The sequence below is a fragment of the Erpetoichthys calabaricus genome, chromosome 1 (assembly GCF_900747795.2).
Source record: "Erpetoichthys calabaricus chromosome 1, fErpCal1.3, whole genome shotgun sequence".
In the NCBI taxonomy this organism is placed as follows: Eukaryota; Metazoa; Chordata; class Cladistia; order Polypteriformes; family Polypteridae; genus Erpetoichthys; species Erpetoichthys calabaricus.
Window position 1 is genome coordinate 176789657 of NC_041394.2, and position 21847 is coordinate 176811503.

Here is a 21847-nt window from a genome sequence, read left to right on the forward strand (position 1 = left end):
AAAAAATGCAAGCATTTTATAAACTGTGAGCAAAAAACTGGATGACATGACATGAGGATTATGCAATACAACTAACATGCTGTTGTCCAGTGTTGATCACCAAACACTTCCATTTAAGCATAAACACTTGTTACTTACATTCTACATGAAAACATAGATTATAAATTTTTCTCAGCCTTCACTAGAAACTACATGGGGTAACATTAAAAAAAATATATCATTTGATGGAAATGAAAATTATCAACCTACAGAGGGCTGAATTCAAAGACACCCCGAAAATCAAAGTGAAAAAATGATGCGGCAGGCTAGTCCATTTTGCAGAAATTTCATTGCAGGAACCCAAAATCGTACTCAGAAGTTTATATTGCCCCCACGTGCTTGTATGCATGCCTGACAACATCGGGGCATGCTCCTAATGAGACGACGGATAGTGTCCTGGGGGATCTCCTCCCAGATCTGGACAGTCTGAGGTGCAACTTGGCAGCGTCGGATGGGCTGAAACATAATGTGCCAGAGGTGCTCTATTGGATTTAAGTCAGCCGAGCATGGGGGCCAGCCAATGATATCAACTCCTTCATCCTCCAGTAACTGCCTGCATACTCTCAACAGATGAGGTCGGGCATTGTCGTGCACCAGGAGGAACCCAGGACCCACTGCACCAGCATTGGGTTTGACAATGGGTCCAAGGATTTCATCCCAATACCTAATAGTAGTCAAGGTGCTGTTGTCTAGCCTATAAAGGTCTGTGCATCCCTCCATGGATATGCCTCCCCAGACCATCACTGACCCACCACCAAACCGGTCATGCTGAACAATGTTACAAGCAGCATAACGTTCTCCACAGCTCCTCCTGACCCCTTCACATCTGTCACATGCGCTCAGGGTGAACCTGCTCTCATCCGTGAAAAGCACAGGGCGCCAGTGGTGAACCTGCCAATTCTGGTATTCTACGGCAAATGCCAATCGAGCTCCACGGTGTCAGGCAGTGAGCTCAGGGCCCACTAGAGGATGTCGGGCCCTCAGGCCACCCTCACGAGGTCTGTTTCTGATTGTTTGGTCAGAGACATTCACGCCACTGGCCTGCTGGAGGTCATTTTGTAGGGCTCTAGCAGTGCTCATCCTGTTCTTCCTTGCACAAAGGAAAAATACCTGTCCTGCTGATGGGTTAAGGACCTTCGACAGCCCTGTCCAGCTCTCCTAAAGTAACTGCCTGTCTCCTGGAATCTCCTCCATGCCCTTGAGACTGTGCTGGGAGACGCAACAAACCTTCTGGTAATGGTACGTATTTATGTACCATCCTGGAGAAGTTGGACTACCTGTGCAACCACTGTAGGGTCCATTGTATCGCCTCATGCTACCAGTAGTGACACTAACCGTGAGGAGGGAAAAAATGTCAGTGGCCTTCACCTGTTAAACCATTCCTGTTTTGGGGGTTGTCTCATTGTTGCCACCTTTAATTTTTTTGAGCAGTATATATATATATATATATATATATATATATATATATATATATATATACACACACACACATACATACATACATACACACACACATATGTATATACATTTGGGTGGAGTATTACTTTTAGGGCTCATTTATACTTCATGCTCAGAACGCGTACGTGCCCGTATCATGGCCGCCACGCGTTATGAGTTTTCATTTGATGCGTCCTCAGAAATTAACGCAACGCGTGCGTGAGTTGCAGTACCAACAAAAAGTTTGGGGCGCAGTGTGCTAAAAGTTGGAATGTGACGTCAGAGTCTCTGTTTACTATCTACATGTGACACAAAGCCGCTTTGCGGATCCTACGAGATCGGTGTGCGCGCTTCAGTATTTGATAAATGGTTCGATGTGGTGAAGCAAAATGCTGACATACAGATGTATTCATGGTGCTTTTATATTCAAGCGTTGCATATTCCCGATCGTAATGACACGATACGTTTTAAAATTCTCACATACCGTCTTCTGTGCTCTTTTTTTTTTTTCTAGGGCTTCCTCTGCTCCTAACAGCAGTGAATCGCCAGCAATAGATCGCCACACTGAGCACATGTATGATGTATGATATTCCAACTCTCTGCACATTTAGAATCCTTAGATTTATACTTGATATCACTTTCATGATGAAAAGCATTAAAGTATGTATATTACATTTTACAGATAAATCGGTAATTTCGTTTAAATAATGAATACTGTTAATAATTATACACATGGGGTGACACAGTGGCGGAGCGTTAGCGCTGCTGTCTTGCAGGGAGTCACGTCACTGATATATTCCCTGCCTGGAGTTTACACGTTTTCCTGCTGGGTTTCCTCAGTGTGCTCCAGTTTCCTTCCAAAGATATGCAGATTTGGGGATTTGACGCTAGTGTATGTGTGTGCTTGTATTCACCTTGCGATCAGCCGAGGCATCGTCCAGGGATTGTTTCTCACCTGTGCCCAATGCTTGCTGGAATAGGACACATCCCTGGATTTAATTAATAAACATCCTTTTCTGAGATATTGCGGTAAGGGGTCATCGGAATTTAATAGGTGTTCTGGGCAATTCACAACACAGAGAAGCCGAACATGTTCTCACCGTGGTAATATCTTGCACTGCCACCTGGCGGATTACTCCAGATTTACGTAAAGTACACGCACAAGTATAAACACTTCAATGCTTGCGTAGCAGGAGCGTCCGCTGCAGCATGCGTCGCATCGCGTGAAGTATAAATCCGGCCTAATGCTGATCATGGATAAAAATACTTTTTATGGATAAAAATTGTAGTTCTGTATAGTACACCCAAGGGCATAGACCAAACATGTGGACAGCTGAGTGGAAGATGCTTGTGATTTATACTTTTGACCTGAACTATACCATCTCAGAGAAACTTTGGAAGAATGTATTTTATTTAGGGTTAACTTTCATTAATTATCTGAGAATGTTATTGTCAAAACTATGGTATATTTTGAAAATATTTCCTACTATGTATCAAAAAAGTTATCTGTAATATAGTTGATAAAATGAGGAATGTTGCAGTTACCAACATCTTACTTACATATAATGGAAAAATCTGCTTTTGTCAAAGGTTATATTTTAAAGAGAAGTTGCTCAAAAGATTTAAATAAAGTACTAACATACAAATCTCAAAAGACTTAACATTATGCACACATCATTAACTGAAAATATATGTTAGCCAGGTTGGAAATATGTGGTTAGTTTAAAAAGGTGTGACTGGCAAAAATACTTCTGCTTTCATTCAAGTATCACCTGCACTAATACCAGATTCTCAGTGAGGTGTGAATCACATGAATTCTGATACTGTTATGGCAATCTACAGATATTGTTATTATGCAGAGTAAAACAAATAAGTAGGAAAAAATGAATGACCTGATTTTCAGAGCATCATATTCCAATATGGGTTCAGTATTAAACAGTTTCAAAGTATGGGCTGTCATTGCCCAATACCATATGAAGATGTGACATTGTCAATACTCTGCACTGCAAAGCGGAGATAAATTTTTTTTAATCAAAGGATTAAATTTCATATGCATTACCCTGTGTAAGTGTGGGAGTAAGTGGATCCTATTATGGACTAGCACCTAACCTAGGGCAAGAAATGTTTTTTACATGTGTAAACTTACAGAGCTCTCACAACACAGGGATTGAATACTTATGCCAAAAGCATATTTATTTTTTTGTTTTCCTCAGATTTTGTTTTAACATCAAATATAATGATTTAAAGTATAGGAAAAATAACTTCAGCACTTTAAAATAAAAGTATGAGTGAACAAAACTGCAGTGTAGATTTGGCATTCAGTAAAGTTAAAGAACTTGTCAAGACTCTGAATACTTTTGCAAGACACTGAGTACATTTTTAACCATTGTACTTCAAATTTTACTGCTAAATTTCAATACTCAATCTACTCAACTTTGATTTGTATTTTTCAAATTATTATCAGACCATGACCTCCAGTATCTGTACAACAGACCAGAAAATGTTGTTATTCCTTTTTGTAGGTCAAACTGAACAAAAAAGTTACCTGGGGTCATCTTCAAAAAAATACTGAGTTCCCTGCCCATGATGAATGTCCCAGTCCACAATTAATATTCTGTTGAGAAAAGAAACATTCATTATTTACAATTTTTTACTTCTTATTATTTATATCACTTCCTGGAGGTCTGTTGCTTTTTCAGGTTTTCAGTCCATCTATACCCATTCTAAGCTGTTTTGCTACTTAAAATGTGACACTCTAGTTTACCTGGATATTCTCAGCTAAAGACATGACAGAATAATATTCAAGTAGGTTTTGTACTTTTAGATAAAAAAAAAAACACATTGTGCCTACTTTCAAGAATGTGCAAAGATAGCAATATTGGGGTAAGTATGACTAGCAGCAGCTAAATGGTTTATTACTTAATTTAGGAGTTATAAATACTAATAAAAAGACATTTTAGATAAGACATGTACTGTACAATATTTAAAAATCCTCATGAGAAAAAAGGATAATAATTACATCGGACTCTAATTAAAACTTTGGAATGAAAAGTAAAATCATCTATGGCTGACTTTTCCAGTGACGCTTTAAAAAACAGGCCATGCAAGAAAACAGTACAATTTTACCTTTTGAGATCAAACATCTTCTTAGCATAAAGTGCAGCAATAGCCACATTATTAAAGATGCAGAAGCCGTTTGCTGCACTGTGTTGACTGTGGTGGCCTGGAGGTCTATGAAACAAAAATTTAAAATAATGAGTTTAAAGTTATTAAGGAACAGTAAAGTACTTAAGAAAAAGAATTGTTGGCTCAGGTTGTCATACAGATTATCTCTAATTTATACACCTCAAAATCCAATCACACCATTGAACCAATCTCTGCCAAAAGTTGCACAGTGTCTTCATTTGATCAGGAGAACACTGTTGACTATATCCCAACCCAAATGTTTCAAACAATGTATTAATATTCTGGGATATAAAGTGTAGCTGTTCTAATGTTAATTGACAGTGCTGCATTAGGAAGGAATTTATGCAAATGAGGAGCACAGGACAAACGATTGATGGACCATGCGAACAGCACCACTGACTAATGGCCGGACAACTGAAGATGGAGTGGAATCCCGTCTCTTTTTTTTCCTATCCAGAACCACGTTTGGCATGGAAAGTGAGGTGTCACGTGAAAAGAGATACCTGTCCTGCTGGTGGGTTAAGGACCTTCCACAGCCCTGTCCAGCTCTCCTAGAGTAACTGCCTGTCTCCTGGAATCTCCTCCATGCCCTTGAGACTGCGCTGGAAGACATAGCAAACCTTCTGGCAATGGCAGCATCCTGGAGAAGTTGGACTACCTGTGCAACCTCTGTGGGGTCCAGGTATCGCCTCATGCTACCAGTAGTGACACTAACCGTGAGGAGGGAAAAAATGTCAGTGGCCTTCACCTGTTAAACCATTCCTGTTTTGGGGTCATCTCATTGTTTCTCATTGGCTTGCCTGTACAACTCAAGGTATATACTTCACAAGAGCTTTTTAAAGGTTGAGTGTGGGTGCCACATGCTGTGGCCATGAGCTTTGGTTTCACTTTGCTAAAAGTAGAAAGGCAAGCAACACTGTTATTGCTGACTGTCAGTTCATGAAGTAGTGTCTAAGAAATGTCACCGGTACTTCTGCTCCCAATATTACACCCATAAGAAACAGGCATACTCCCCCAGTAAAATGTTGGTTTAAATGATCTTGCCGCTCAGAGCCACTGGAAACTCTAAGAAAACCCTCCCCATCGAAAGGGAAAGGGGAACTGTTCCCAGCTTGTGTGCTGTTTGAAGTTCCCAGGTGGACCACCCCCACCCTGCTAATAGTGATGAACCCCCAAGCTAATGAGTCACTATGACCTCCTCCCATCCCTGAATGTTTACTATGACCAAAAAAAAAATCCAGTACAGAAAAAGGTAGGAAACCACTGGTGCAGATAATGGATAGTACACTTACCTTTCAGACAACAATGACTAAAAGGTACACATTTAAAATATAGAAATATTTTCATCGTATCTTAACACATTATAAAAATATACCCAGTTTTAGCTAGTTTCATATATAACAGCGAAAACTGATCAAAGTTTAATAGAGCCAAAGCATTTATTAGCTTACAAATTCCTAGGTTAGAACTATTCTTTACTGATATATTTATACAAAGCGCTTTTTACTCCAGCAAAAATATTACCACAAAAATTAGTGCTCACTTAATAAAATGAATTAATGTCAGAAATCAACAAATTAATTCCACAGTAGCCCAGCTACTACAGAGATGATTCATAACTATTTACAAAATAAATACCTGTGTGCTTGCAGCCTTAGTATTAAGCACAGCTGCATAAAATGTAAAAAAAAAAAAAAAAAAAATTATATATATATACACACTGCATTTACTGACCCCACTGAACTCAGTTCTATGGGTGCAATGCAGGGCACAAGTCCATCACAGGATAAATTAACTCAACCACACAGCCAGTACTTATTTGCTTGGAAACTATATGATAACTACAAGACTACATTTTGGAATTCATGAGTCCACTTTTGAGACAGTTAAAGTTAAAGCTACTGTTACACCACCGAAATGTGGACAGCCGACAAAATTCTGACTCATAGGATCTCCAGACCTATCTTGCTTCAGCTGATGCTCATTTGTGTACTGCATTACTCATAGGTGAGTAACTATGAGGAAAGCTTTGGAAAGATGTGGCTCTGTGGTTTTCATAATCATTGGATTTTTATCAAGTGTTTAGTGCTATATTTACAGTATGAAATGTGTCAAATAAATGCTTTTATTATAAGCAACATCATCTTAAAAAATTTACACTGCTGCTCATTAAGTTTGCAGAAGACAGTCTGGATACAAAAAATTGGAAAGACAATTCCATTATTTTTGACCACAACAAAAAACATCACATTTGTGAAACACTGCCCTTCACCAGCATAATCCACTGTCATGACAATGTGTGGGGATTTGACTGTTTGGCCAAGGAATTAAAAGACTCGTCATCATTGAAGTTAACATTATAAAATACAGTAATCCCTCCTCCATCGCGGGGGTTGCGTTCCAGAACCCCCCGCGAAAGGTGAAAATCCGCGAAGTAGAAACCATATGTTCATATGGTTATTTTTATATATTTTAAGCCCTTATAAACTCTCCCACACTATTATAAACATTTCACGCCACAATTATACAGCATAAACCCTTTGTATTCTCTTAGATATTAGGTAAGATTCGTTGAAATTATGTATGTAAACACAGTTTATATACAGTAAAACCTAAATATTATTTTAAAGATATCGAGCGTCTCCGATATCACATATGTTACAGCCATTACGACAGACAGGCCACCATCAATAAATACGTACAATGCAAGAAAAATTGTATACAGTAAAATCTGTGTACAGTGACACTAAACTATGTACATGTAATAAGTACTGTACGTAGATAATTATGGTTACTCACCAACAATGACACGACGACTTGTCTGATAACAATGAGTTTAATTTTACTGCACAACAAAGGATAGCGTTACAGCTCTTCTAAAGGAGCCTCTTCAGGCGACTGTTTAGCACCGCCGTTGTTCTTCATCCAGCACTCTTCAATCCAAATCCCTAAAGCAGATTCCATCCAGACTACTGCCTTATCACGTCCACTTGCAACTCGTTTTGCGCCCTGGTTAAAGGACACTGCGGCCGTAGATCTTATATTCTTTTCCTCCTTTTTAAATAAAATCGTGGACTCATTGATGCTGTAATGGTGTCCTGCAGCGGTGTAGCTGTTCCCTTCCTTCAACATATCCTAAACTTTTACCTTTTCTGCAATCATTTGCATCTTCTGTTGGCGCTTGGACACGGCCCCTGAAGCAGTACCAGGAGCACGTTAATACTGAATGAGTGAGATGAGACTTCCTGGTTAATGCAGCACTCCGTCGCTGAGCCAATCAGCAGCACACAGGAACTTAACTGCATGCTCTGATTGGGTAGCTTCTCAGCCATCCGCCAATAGCATCTCTTGTATGAAATCAACAGGGCAAACCAACTGAGGAAGCAAGTACCAGAAGTAAAAAGACCCATTGTCCGCAGAAACCTGCGAAGCAGCAAAAAATCCGCGTTATATATTTAGATTTGCTTACATATAAAATCTGCGATAGAGTGAAGCCGCGAAAGTCGAAGCGCGATATAGCGAGAGACTACTGTACTGGACTTCAGGAAAAATAAACTACTCTATGGTGAAAGCTCTTTTAATACTTACATTAATTGTGTATATTTTGTAACTACAGGTAGTTTATGTAGAATTCTACTTTATATAGGAACTTTTCAAGTTAATTTTTTTTTGGTTTCACATTTTACCTTTTAAAGAGGGATTACTGCAGCTGGGTGGATTGCAATCTTTCATACAGAATTTAAAATGACAATTTTTCAAATATTCTACCAGTAAGTTGAATGCACATATCTACATTAATGCTGCTCTCACGTACACTGCCAGTCAAGTCAAACAGGCTACATTACAACTGCAATGTAGACAATGAGTTAGATGAATCAAACCAATAACTGCACCAAAAAAAGTAACACCATCCACAAACTCTAAATTTAAAACAACATCAATGAAAGCTTAGCGCCAATTTATAAAAACAGAGTGGCAAATTCATTCTTCCTTCTAGGTGCTGAGGTGCTCATCCATTGTTTGAGGTTTGAATTTTTCACGCATAGCAATCTTTTCTATGTGTACCTAAGGCTGAGTTAAGCTAGCCAGATAGTGATAGAACTGAAAGGTCTTGGTCTAGGCTATTTGATGATTAAAATCTTGATTCTGTTTTAACCAAAAATTATGTGACTGGTAATTGAATGTAATGCATCAACTGTGTACAAGAAATGCACAATGTAATTAAGCTATACCAATAATAATTATAATTAGCCATTTCCAAAATATAAGATAACACTTAAAGAAGTTAGGACACCTGAAATGGAGCTGATTTATGGGATTTCTAGTCATTCAACTTTTGGTTCATTAAGTTTTCTCTTTCTCTCCACATCCAATAGCACTCAAATACTGAGAAAATAAGGTTCACAATCCTTTCTTTCACCTCATTTTTCTGTATTACTAATAATTTTTTAAATGTATTTGGAGAACTGGATCATAAATATTGCCCCCTAGTAAGTATGAAGTATTGAAGGGAAAACTGCATCGGAGAGCATGAAAAGAAAACAACATATATTTTAGATGATTTTCAAGCCAAGAATAGCCACCTAAGACATCAAGTTTGGTACTCAGAGCACAACTGAGGGAGCACGGGCCTAATATACTTTCAGTCTTAGAAGATCATAGTGACCGATGTTTTAATATGTCAATTTTATTGTTAACTAAATTCTAATTTTGTTAAAATAGTTTAATCAGATTTTCCTCCTGCATTACATCTTTTGTCACAGAAATAACAGTGTGACTCTTATAGTGCCTCTATAACTTTGTCTCATCATTTCAGCTCTTTTTGTTTCATTACTATGCAGTTGCTTGTCAGGAACCTTAAGTTGTTAATCCTTCAAAAGGTAATTTATCTACTAAATAGATACCATCTTCACCTCATGCGTATTTATTATTAAGCAGTATTTAATAAAGTACCCTGAAAAACAGAAACAAAGTAACATGTCAGCTGAATGGAGTCTCTAACATAGCTGAACCTTAAAAAGGTTCAAGTAATAAAATATTGAATTAAATGGCACATTTCATAACCTTACATAAACTGTATCTAATTAAGAATTTTATTGGGATGCAAACCTACAGTCAGAATGGCCTTCCAGGAGTGGACTAAGCTGAGACATGAAAGGAAAGGACCAAAAAAAAAAAAGCATCCATACTGCTTTGCAACACTGGGGTGATAAGTTTAACTTTTCCTTGTAACATGAAACCTGGGTTAATACTGTATTTGTCATTAGTGGGATTTAATGGAAGATTGCAGGCAAGTCTGTATAAGTCTTAAAAGTCTTATGTTTCTTCTTTTTCCTTAGGCTTTCATAATTTCTTCAGCATTTGTGAGGATGAGCAAACATTCAGTAATCTGTTACAGGAGAACTCAAATTCAAAAATATTTGAAAAGAGAGCAAAAAGCAGAATTTATATATTTTATATTATATATATATATATATATATATATATATATATATATATATATATATATATATATATAAAAAACAGAAGGTCTGCATGTCCCCTTCCACATCATCCTCATCTGGGCACTGTGCCATTGTTGACTTTATGTTAGAAGGGAATACAATCATCAGGAAATCTATAACTAGCAATTTTTATTTTATATTTTTATTATTGTTTAACACTGATAAAATCACTTCCTGCATGTTTTGTTGCATATTCAGCATATTTATGTATGTCAGTCCAAACAGAATAAGCTCCTGGGAGGTAGCTATGGTATTTGGCTGCTTTTACCTTGATGTAAGCACACAATGGATTTCCCAGTAACACCCTACATTATTACAGTTTTGGCATGCAGCAGTGTTTAATAGCCTTTAACAAATGAGTCCTCTGTAGTTCTAACAGTAAAGAAGGTCAGATTTAATTATGTGCTTAATTTTAAAAAATGCACTAATGAAGACAATTATTATTATTATGATTATACTGCATAAAAGGTTGTTGTTCACACAATCAAGTACTTTGTGTGCTGTGTTCAGTTCAAATTGTCAGTGTTCCGTTTTTCAAGTCTTGCCAGTTCTGATATGAACAGCTTTTTTCTCTAGCCAACTCAAACTTATGTAATGTTAAAAATATTTAAGCCATATGTTGAGTAAGTATACTGCTAATAACATTATTGAGACAGAAATCACAAGTGAAGGGACAGGGACAAATTCCTAAACATTAATATACAGTACTAGCCATCATCTGATTCTCTATTCCACATCAAATCTGGCTGAAAATAAAAACAGTGTTTTTAGAGTGCCAATAAAGGCAAACCACTTTACAGGCTGTCAAGCAATATGCAATAATGGGCTATCACAGAAACATTTTTTTTTTTTCAATCACAGATTTTTTTAAGGGCAGAGTGGTGGATCTGAGGCTACCATTTCAAATCCCCTAAATGCCAATAGGGACTCTGCTCTGTTGGTCCCTTGAGCAAGGCCCTTAACCTGCAATTGCTGAGCGCTTTGAGTAGTGAGAAAAGCGCTATATAAATGTAAAGAATTTTTAAGCTGATAGTTATTAATACAGTATGTTGTATCTAGGACTCTGCTCAAATTCAATCTGAAGGACTCCAAAACAAAGAACTGAACTGTCCAGTGAGGTATTTTGTTTATAAACTAGGGGAACACTTTAGCATAGGCATCACATTCTGTACAATACATGAGAATGTCTTACCTTACAAGAGCAATGCCATTCCTTACTTTTTTAGTCATCACAGCATCAACCAGCTGCAGAGTAGCCCCCAGTGCTAGTTTAGCACAATGGTAAATATTCTAGGATAGCAAACACAAGAAAGGCAACTGTTAGCTAAGGTGTTAACTGTGCATAAATCACAGTAACAAAGTTTTTTTTTTTTTAAACATTTTATTGAATTTATTAAAATCAAATAACATTCCATATAAGCAAGTCCAATTTTACAAAACTAGGCTCCAATCAAATGAACCCCCACCCATGAGAAAGAGAGGTAGGCGAACAGAGTAAAACTTCAATAGTAGGAAAACTAAATAAATAAATAAGGGAAGGGAATCCACTTCCTCAATTTAAATGTTTATTATAAAATGTTATTGATTAGATCCTGCCAGGTTTTAAAAAGGTTTTGCACATATCTTCTAAGTGAGAATTTGATATTTTCCATTTTCAAATAGTATACTCTATAATATCAGTTACCCACTAACTTAAAAGAGGTGCGTTAGGATTCTTTCAGTTGAGCAAGATAAGACTATGTGCCAATAATGAAGTAAAGGCAATTACAGTTTGTTTGTCCTTCTCCACCTTAAGCCCATCTGAAAGTGTACCAAACACAGCTGTTAGTGAATTAGGAGGGATTGTGACACCAAGGCTGTCTGAAAGGCATTTAAAGCTTTTGGTGCATGCCCAGAACATGTGGCCCAATGTGGCTGGAACTTGACCGCAAAGATCGCAGGTTGGATCTTGCCCTGGAAACATTTTGGGCAATTTTAAACAAGACAGATATGCTCAACAGATGATTTAAGTTGAATGATTGTATGCTTTGGACATATGGAGCTCATGAATGCTGTGCATTAGTGCCTTCCATTCCTTTTCTGAAATGTCGAGTGACAGATCCTTTTCCCACTGTACTCTGGAATCTTTGAAAGGGAGAGACTTTAAAATGTTTTTGTATATTACAGAAATGCTGTCTAAGTCCTCAAGACTGATCAATATTTTGTCCGGAATAGAAGTAGGTGGGAGGTGAGGAGAATTGGGCAAGTTTTGTTTAGCAAAGTTTCTAATTTGAAGGTAGTAAAAGAAATGTGTTGCTGGAAAGTTAAATTTGAAGTGTAATTGTTCATAGATTTCGAAGACGTCATCTATACATAGATAGATGCAAAGTGATTTAATCCCAAATGTTTTCCAGATGTTAAAAACTGCATACATTTGAGAGGGTAGAAAAAGGTAGTTATAGTGCAGACGTGCCACAGATAAAAGCTTCTTTATCTTGAAGTACTTCCTACATTGGTTCCATATTCTGAGTGAATGAAGCACAACTGGATTGTTAGTATATTGGCGATAACTTGTATTTATTGGGGTACAAAGCAAGGAATATAAAGTAGTACTGCAGGAGTTTATTTCCATTGGGGAAATAAATAAATAAATCTATTTGTGTCAATGTCCAGGATTTTACAGCTTGTATATTTGCCACCCAGCAATAAAATCGAAAGTTAGATACAGCCATGCCACCTTCTGCCTTAGGTCTTTGTAGGGTCACCCTTTGGATACATGGATGTTTTGAATTCCAAATAAATAAGGTTATGATTGAATCTAACATTTATTGATGTGTACTGGAATGCTTAGAAATAGAAAAAAAAGCTTAGGAAAGATATTAATCTTGACACTGTTAATTCTTCCTGTTGAGGTGAGATGAAGGGTAAACCATCTGTGCAAGTCCTGCTTAATGTTTTCCATGCAGACAGCAAAATTTTGTTGATAAAGTGCTTTATGTTTACTTGTGATGTTAACCCCTAGTTATTTAAACTGATCTGCAATGATTAAAGGGAAGGTGTCCAATGTAATACTGTGTGCTTGACAGTTCACTGGAAAGAGCACACTTTTACTCATATTAATTCTGAGACTTGAAATCTTTTGAAATTCTGTTAGTACTACAGGCACAGTATTTTGTGGGTCTGATATACAATATACTGTACCACATTATCTGCATATAGTGAAATTTTCCGTTCAAGTGTCCTTCTCTGATAATCCACTTTATTTCATAAGCATTTCTACTGAACTGCCAGTGCCTCAATGGTGACTGCAAAAAGCAGTGGTGACAAGGGCCATCTTCGTCTAGTATCACGTTTTAGTTTGAAGTAGTCTGAAAAAATGTTGTTAATACAAACTGAAGCTTCTGGACTGGTATACAGTAGTTTGATCCATGCACAAATGTTCAGGCCAGACCCACATTTCTCCAATGTAGTGAAAAGGTAGTTCCATTCCACCATATCAAATGCTTTTTCTGCATCCAACAATACCATCATATCCGGGGTGTTAGATTTTGAGGGTGAATATATTACATTAAACAGGTGTTGAAGATTGGAAGCTAAGTGTCTGCCTTTAATAAATCCAGTTTGGTCTTGTGATATTACCGAAGGAAGCACTTTCTCAATCCTTCTAGCTAGGACTTTGGAGAGTATCTTAACATCATTATTCAGAAATGAGATTGTTCTGTATGATGCACATTGTAAAAAGTCCTTATTTTGCTTAAGAAAGATGGTAAGTAATGCTTGGCAAAAAGTTTGAGGTAGAATTTTATTGTGTCTAGCTTCTGTAAATGTTGCTAATAAAAAGGGAGCTAACTTAATTGAGAATTTTTTATAAAATTTGGCAGGGTATCAGTCAGGGCATGCTGCTTTCTCACTCTCAAGTGAGTTTATAGCATCTAGTAATTCTGATAGTGCCAGACGTTTATCCAGTTCCTCTGCATTTAGAGTATCCAATTGTGGTAACTGTAATGTATTAGATTGTGTCTTGTCTTCTTTAAACTGAGTAGAATATAAAGACTTATAGTAGTCTCTAAATATGTCCATTATATTTTTATGGTAAATGATTTTGTCTCTGTCTGTGTTGGTAATTGCTGGGATTGCACTGCGAATTTCCTGCATGTTGATATGTTGAGCTAAGATCTTATTAGCTTTCTTGCAGTGTTCATAGTAATGATGTCTTGATTTAAAAATGAGTAGTTCTATGTCTTTAGTTGTCAAGAGGTCGAGTTCTGAATGCAGAGCCTGTCTTTCCTATGAAGTGCTTCATTTGGACACCTGGCATGTTCTTGATCTATTCTGGTAATTTCACTGATCAGCTCTGATACCTTCATGGTTTCCAATTTATTTTTGTGGGAAAGAAAATAATTTGTCCTCTTAAGAAAGCCTTCAGAGTTTCCCAGAGTATTCCTGCAGAGACCTCTGGGGATGTATTTGTCTCTAAAAAAATGATTTGCTTGGATATAAATTCTGTACAGTTCTCGTCTGCTAATAGAAGTGGGTTAAGATGCCAGCTGCGAGATGAGTATGTGAGGCATAGTGATTTTAGCTCCATGATCAAAGGGGCGTGGTCGGAGATAATAGCATCATACTTACAAGATTTAATTGTAGGCAAAAAATTGTTATTTATAAAGAAATAATCAGTTCTTGAGTAATAGTGTTGCACTGGTGAGTAAAAAGAATATGCTCTTAAGTTTGGGTTTAGAAATCTCCAGGGGTCTGGTAAGTTGTGATCAGTTGCAAACTGTCTAATTGTTTTTGCAGTGTTAGATGTCATCACCCCTGTGGCAGGAGACCTATCTAGGTTTGGATTTAAAACATAATTAAAGTCCCCAGCCACTATAATTTTCTGAGGGTTCACAATGGGAGTGGATGCAAATACATTTTGGATGAAGTCCCTATCATCCATATTGGATGCGTAGATATTTATCAAAATCACTTTACAATTAGTGTCTGCGTGGGTTTCCTTCGGGTGCTCCGGTTTCCTCCCACAGTCCAAAGACATGCTGGTTAGGTGCATTGGCGATCCTAAATTGTCCCTAGTGTGTGCTTGATGTGTGTGTGTGCCCAGCCCGGGGTTTGTTCCTGCCTTGCGCTCTGTGCTGGCTGGAATTGGCTCCAGCAGACCCCGGTGACCCTGTGTTAGGATATAGCGGGTTGGAAAATGACTGACTGACTTTACAATTAAATAAATTACCCATGACAATCAATCACATATCTCCCTTCAGGGTCAGATAATACATCTGATACTACAAATGAGATTGTTCTCTGTATAAGAATTACCACAACTCTAGTTTCCTTTGTAAAGCTGGAATGGAATATCTGGCCAGGCCAGGCCAGGCCAGTCTCTGTGCAGCCGAAACTGATCCTTGCTTAATAAGTGGGTCTCCTGTAAAAATACTATTTTAGCATTTAGACCTATTAGCTGAGATAATACTTTCTTTCTCTTTAATTCATGATTGAGACCTTTAACATTCCAGCTCACAAATTTAACTGTTTGGTCATGGAGACATTGCTTCTGAACTTTTGTTGTCATTTTGTAGTCTTAATTTAGGATAGTACATTATTACATAACACAGCTTTGACCTTACTTTCCCATTTTTCCAGGAGATATTGCCATGAAGCCAATTGTTACATTGACACTTATGATTATAAAGATTAAAAGGACAGATCAGAAATAGCTTGCTCTCTTTCTCTCCGCCCCTAGTCCCCCCGCCCTCTATTTTGCCTCCCCACATGAGGCTAGACCACACTTTACAGTCCCAGTCCTCTGACATACCTATGAGACAGAGCATGTCCAAAACAAAATAAGCCCCCCAGCAGCAGAGTATAAGGATTAAAATAGAGATATATATTGACAATACAGTCAAAATACTATAAGCATAAAATATAATCTTAAACAGTCCTGAGAGGGTAAACCCAGGAAATGATGTTAAACAGTAGCCCTGGTTAAGCATAGTAAGCCCTAATACAATAAACCAAGGGCATGATGTTAAACAGTCATCTAAAAAAAAATTATGTATACATACATATGAATGTAACTGTAATTAAAACATAAACAAAAAGTGTCCAAGAATAAAATAGGATGTATAATTATGGTGCCAGTATCACTGCAAATGGATCAAATAGCAGATAAGATCTTCTTTGCCATGCCTCATGATAAGACTCAAGATCGTATTTCAAAAAAGTGTTGGGATCAGTTTTCTTAGCTCTTTTTCTCCTTTGTCAGGAGAAGTAAAGATGTAGAGCTTGCCTTGAATGTCCACTTTCAGTTTGGCAGGATACAGGAGGCTGTATCTGATCTCGGCTTTCCATAAGTGCTGTTTAATGTTGTAAAATGCAGCACATAGAGCAGCTGCTGAAGGTGAGAAATCACGGAAAATATGAATGTTATTTTCAAATGTAATCTCTTGTTTCTGTCTGAGAAGCAACATTATATGTAATTTAAATTGTAATTTTTCAAAACAATGAGAGTCCTAGGTTTAGTGGTATTTGATCCACGTATGCGGTAAGCTTTTGCTATCTCAGTGTCTGATTTGAAGTCCTCTCCAATTATTTTAGAGAATAGTTCAGCTACGAAAGTCGCCGAGTTTGGACTTTCACGATTCTCAGGGAGACCTTCAACTCTAAAATTACTCCTTCTACATCCATCTTCCAGTGCAGCTAGTCTGTCTCCAAGCACTTTGCATTCAGAATTTGCACCCGTTGCTTTTCCATCAGTGGTAGATGCCAGTTGTTCAGCTATTTCAATACGAATCATGAACGTTTGCTTAACGTCTTCAAACTGAGGGCCAAGCACTCTAAGTTTATTCTCAAACGTAGACATATTTTCCTGTATTTTTCCTCAATTTTTTCTAGCATACCTTTAAAGGTTGCCTCAAAGCTATTACTTAAAACGTTTTTCCTGGTCTTTAATATCCTGCTTCTCGTTTGTCTTGTGTATGTCCTTTATTTCTTTCCATATATAATTTATGTCCTTTTTCCTTATATCATTTATATCCTTCTTTATATTATTATTCAGCTCCTTTATGCCCCGCCCGAGAGTGGTGACAATTGAGGCGATTATTACCTTCGGCTCAGACAGATTGTTTCGGTCTTCTCCGTGCTCCGCGGGTAAAGTGGAAAGACCAGTTGGAGTTGCTGTTGCTGGCTTGCGAGCAGTAATTGACAACTAGGAAGGTAAGGCTATTTTCAGTTTCAATGAATTTTCTGGAATCTTTCTGAGCCTTTTTTCTGCCGCTCATGTTTATATATGCTTGCATATACTGTAATTGAACCCCTTTGGGTTGAGTAAATAGAATACCTCAGGATGATAAAAAAAGAGAAAAAATAACACCGTTGCTAATGGAGTTCCGCTTCAGACGTCCACCTCACGTAATGGATGAGACCAATTTCTTAAAAAGGTTTTTAGAATAAAAGAAGTATGAATTCTAGCAATGAATATTCCTGAAAATCGAGATAAAAATATGACAGAGAACTGAGTAACATACAACAAATTGTGTTAATAAAAAATTGTTTTGTAATGATCATTTTGCAAAAGGTATTAGGAAGAACACTGCCTATTATTAGACACAACTTAAAATCTGATTCCAACAAACTTGTCCCCTGTGTATGTGTCTGCAAGTATGCATCTTACTTTTGAGTCACTTATGAGCTCCACCTAACATTGATGGAGTAGAAATGTCACCTGCATGAATAAAAATAAAAATAACACCCTTTTTAATTTGGGGGAATTTCTCCATAATTAACCATTAAACACCAGACTCCACAGCTGCACTGGATGGATTGAAAATCATATGGGTGGACAGAAGCAGAAGTGAAAGTGGCAAGAAGAGAGGAGATGGACATGCGGTTTTTGTGAATGAAAAATTATGCAACCCCCTACACATTAAAATTAAAGCTAGAGATGCTCCATTCGATCGACCACTGATCTAAATTGACTGATTTTTCACTAAAAAAAGACTCGACCAATAACTGGTAAATTGGCTGAGCACATAAAACTCTCTTTCCAGCCTCTGCTTTTATAGGCTTTACGGTAATTTAGTTGCAGTGTTTTTCTACACGAGGTATTACAGTAATTGAGCCCGTGTACCTTTTTTGCAGCAAATTTTCAGTAGCATAAACAAAGCAAGTCAAAGCTTGTTTTATAAGAGACCCAGAGACTATATAAATATTAGCCTTTACGTTAAAGAAAGTGGAGTAATAAACTGAGAAAAAAGGAATCAGAGAAGTCCTTCTGTGCAAGCAGACAAATGTCAAGCAAAGTTACTTTAATGAATTCAGACCTTTTTATTTTGTTCGTTAAATTAAAACAGACACCATTTGAGTTTGGGCAACAAGCTTGTTTTTAAGTATAGCAGCTTACATTTTTACTTGAAAGAAGAGAAGACAAATTTGAAACTGCTGCTTAGTAAACAATAGGTTTGATAGCTTAACAGGGAAAGGTTTCTTTTACTTATAAACTTGTTAAGAATGTTAGTTAGGGTCTTCTTGAAAAGAACTTATGAACATTTGATAAATTTGTGGTGTTTTTAAAGATTTGTATTGTGTTTATTATTTGTTGATGTGTGTCATACAGTGTATTGTTTGTTAAGAAACAAGTACTACATTATCAAAACAGTAATCTGTATATAGTAATCCCTCCTCGATTGCGGGGGTTGCGTTCCAGAACCCCCCGCGAAAGGTGAAAATCCATGAAGTAGAAACCATATGTTTATATGGTTATTTTTATATTGTCATGCTTGGGTCACAGATTTGCACAGAAACACAGGAGGTTGTAGAGAGACAGGAACTTTATTCAAACACTGCAAACAAATATTTGTCTCTTTTTCAAAAGTTTAAACTGTGCTCCATGACAAGACAGAGATGACAGTTCCGTCTCACAATTAAAAGAATGCAAACATATCTTCCTCTTCAAAGGAGTGCGCGTCAGGAGCAGAGAATGTCAGAGAGAGAGAGAAAAAAGCAAACAAAAATCAATAGGGCTGTTTGTCTTTTAAGTATGCGAAGCACCGCCGGACAAAGCAGCTGCAAGGATGTACAATGTAAAGGTAGTCTTTCAGCATTTTTTAGAGGAGCGTCCGTATCCTCTAGGCCAGTGTGCGAACAGCCCCTCTGCTCACACCCCCTCCGTCAGGAGCAGAGAATGTCAGAGAGAGAGAGAGAGAGAGAGAGAGACAGAGAATAACAAACAATCAAAAATCAATACGTGCCCTTCGAGCTTTTAAGTATGCGAAGTACCGTGCGGGAAGCATGACGCTTGACAAAGCAGCTCCACAGAAGGAAGCAACGTGAAGGTAATCTTTCAGCATTTTTAGACGAGCGTCTGTATCCTCTAGGGGTGCGAACAGCCCCCCTGCTCACACCCCCTCCGTCAGGAGCAGAGAATGTCAGAGCAAGAGAGAGAGAGAAAAGCACACAATCAAAAATCAATACGTGCTGTTTGATCTTTTAAGTATGCGAAGCACAGTGCGGGAAGCATATCGCTTGACAAAGCAGCCATATGTAAACCCAGCAAGGAAGAGAGCAATGTGAAGGTAATCTTTCAGCGTTTTTTGTGGAGCGGCCGTATCCTCTAGGGGTGCGAACAGCCCCCGTGCTCACAATATATTTGAGGAGTTTTATTTAATACGTAATACACGCTCTGGTTGGGTAGCTTCTCCGCCATCTGCCAATAGCGTCCCTTGTATGAAATCAACTGGGCAAACCAACTGAGGAAGCATGTACCAGAAATTAAAAGACCCATTGTCCGCAGAAATCCGCGAACCAGCAAAAAATCTGCGATATATATTTAAATATGCTTACATATAAAATCCGCGATGGTGTGAAGCCGCGAAAATCGAAGCGCGATATAGCGAGGGATTACTGTATGTAATTTCACCTCAAGAATTATGAATATCTAGCTGATATACTGAAGGAAAAAAAACACACCTATAAGCACAGGAAATGTACACTTAGACAGTAAAATAAATGCTGTAGTGCAGTTATTGATTAAAAAACTTGGACCATTTTAAAATGATAAGTCTTGCGCCAAATACTATTGCTCGTTGGGTCAAAAATATGGGAAATAGCATTATCCAGCAAGCTGTAGGCAAAGCACAATGTTTTAGTCTGTATTCTCTCGCACTGAATGAATCAACTGATGTTTGTAATACCTCGCAACTTGTAGTAATTTTTTCATGGCGTCGACGATGAACTTAATGTCACACAAGAATTAGCGTCACTTCACAGCATGCATGGCACTACAACATGAGAGGATATTTTCAAAGGAATTCAAAAAACACTAACAGCATATAAATTGGACTGGAATTGTTTGCAGTGCATGACAGTTGATGGAGGAAAAAGCACGTCTGGTATAAAGATGGGTTTGGTTGGACAAATCTCAAAAGCTTATGAGGATGCAGGAATATCAAAACCAATGTTTCTTCACTGTGTTATCCACCAACAATCACTTTGTGGAAAATACGTTGATATGAGCTGTGTCTTGAAACCTATTATTTCTATGGTAAATTTCATTCGCTCTCATGCACTTAATCTTTTCTCGAGGAATGTGATTCTGATTTTGTTGACTTGACATATTATATTGCAGTTCGATGGCTTAGCTGTGGAAAGGATCTTTCACTCTTCTTTCATCTCAGGAATGAAATTGATATATTTCTTACCGAGAAAAAACATTATGAACCACTTTTATCAGTTAGAGTGTTTTTGGAAATTGGCATTTTTTGCAGATCTGGTTAACCCCATGAACAATTTGAATTTAAAGTTGCAGGGTGAAAATAACTTAATTTCTTATTTATTAACTCATATCAAGGCATTCAGAGAAAAGCTGACACTTCTGGAAGGCCAGGTGAAAGAACTTTGCTCATATGCCATACTGTGCAGAATTACATAAAAAGGGTGAAAGAAAATTTCCTTTCTCATTCACAAATGTAGTTATTTCAGATCTTAAACAACAATTTCAGAAGCGACTTGCTGATTTGGATGCCAATGCTAGGGAAATTAGGTTGTTTCAAAATCCATTTGACTATGATGTTGCTGATGTCCTAAGTCAAATTCAAATGGAAATTATTGAACTTCAGGCAAATGAACATATCTATACTAATTAATAAAAGGCAAAGCCCTCACTGACTCACTGACTGACTGACTGACTGACTCACTCATCACTAATTGTCCAACTTCCCATGTAGGTGGAAGGCTAAAATTTGGCAGGCTGATTCCTTATAGCTTATTTACAAAAGTTAGGCAGGTTTCATTTCGAAATTCACGCGTAATGGTCATAACTGGAACCTCTTTTTTGACAATATACTGTAATGGACGGCAGCTTGATGGCCGTGGGAGGCGGAGTTGAGTGTCACGTCATCACGCCTCCCACGTAATCACGTGAAAAGACTGTGAATGCAGTAGGGAGAAATGAAGTAAGAGCTGCAAACAGCGAAGAACAAAAAATTCATTAAACAATTGAGAAGGGAGCGAGTGAAGCATACAAGCATCTTCATAAGGGAAACAAAGCACCGTGTAAAACGTAAGTTTAAATTAAGTTTATTGAAACGCTCCCGTTAAGGATTGCAATAACATATTAGCGAGATAAAAGAACGCAGTAGGGAGAAATGAAGGAAGAGCCGCAAACAGCGAAGAGCAAAAAATTCATTAAACAATTGAGAAGGGAGCGA

At 37.6% G+C, this 21847-nt stretch overlaps 1 protein-coding gene across 4 annotated transcripts in view; it reads right to left on the reverse strand.

Annotated features, from left to right (window-relative positions):
* Nucleotides 1-21847, reverse strand: part of hdac10 (histone deacetylase 10) — a 313475-nt gene that overhangs the window by 125453 nt on the left and 166175 nt on the right. For all 4 annotated transcript variants that reach the window (XM_051924423.1, XM_051924431.1, XM_051924418.1 and 1 more), the window contains 3 exons: nucleotides 11359-11456; nucleotides 4603-4707; nucleotides 4022-4090 (listed from right to left, as the gene is read on the reverse strand). In XM_051924423.1, coding sequence (XP_051780383.1) covers nucleotides 4022-4090; nucleotides 4603-4707; nucleotides 11359-11456 — 272 coding nt within the window. The remainder of the gene's footprint in view (nucleotides 1-4021; nucleotides 4091-4602; nucleotides 4708-11358; nucleotides 11457-21847) is intronic.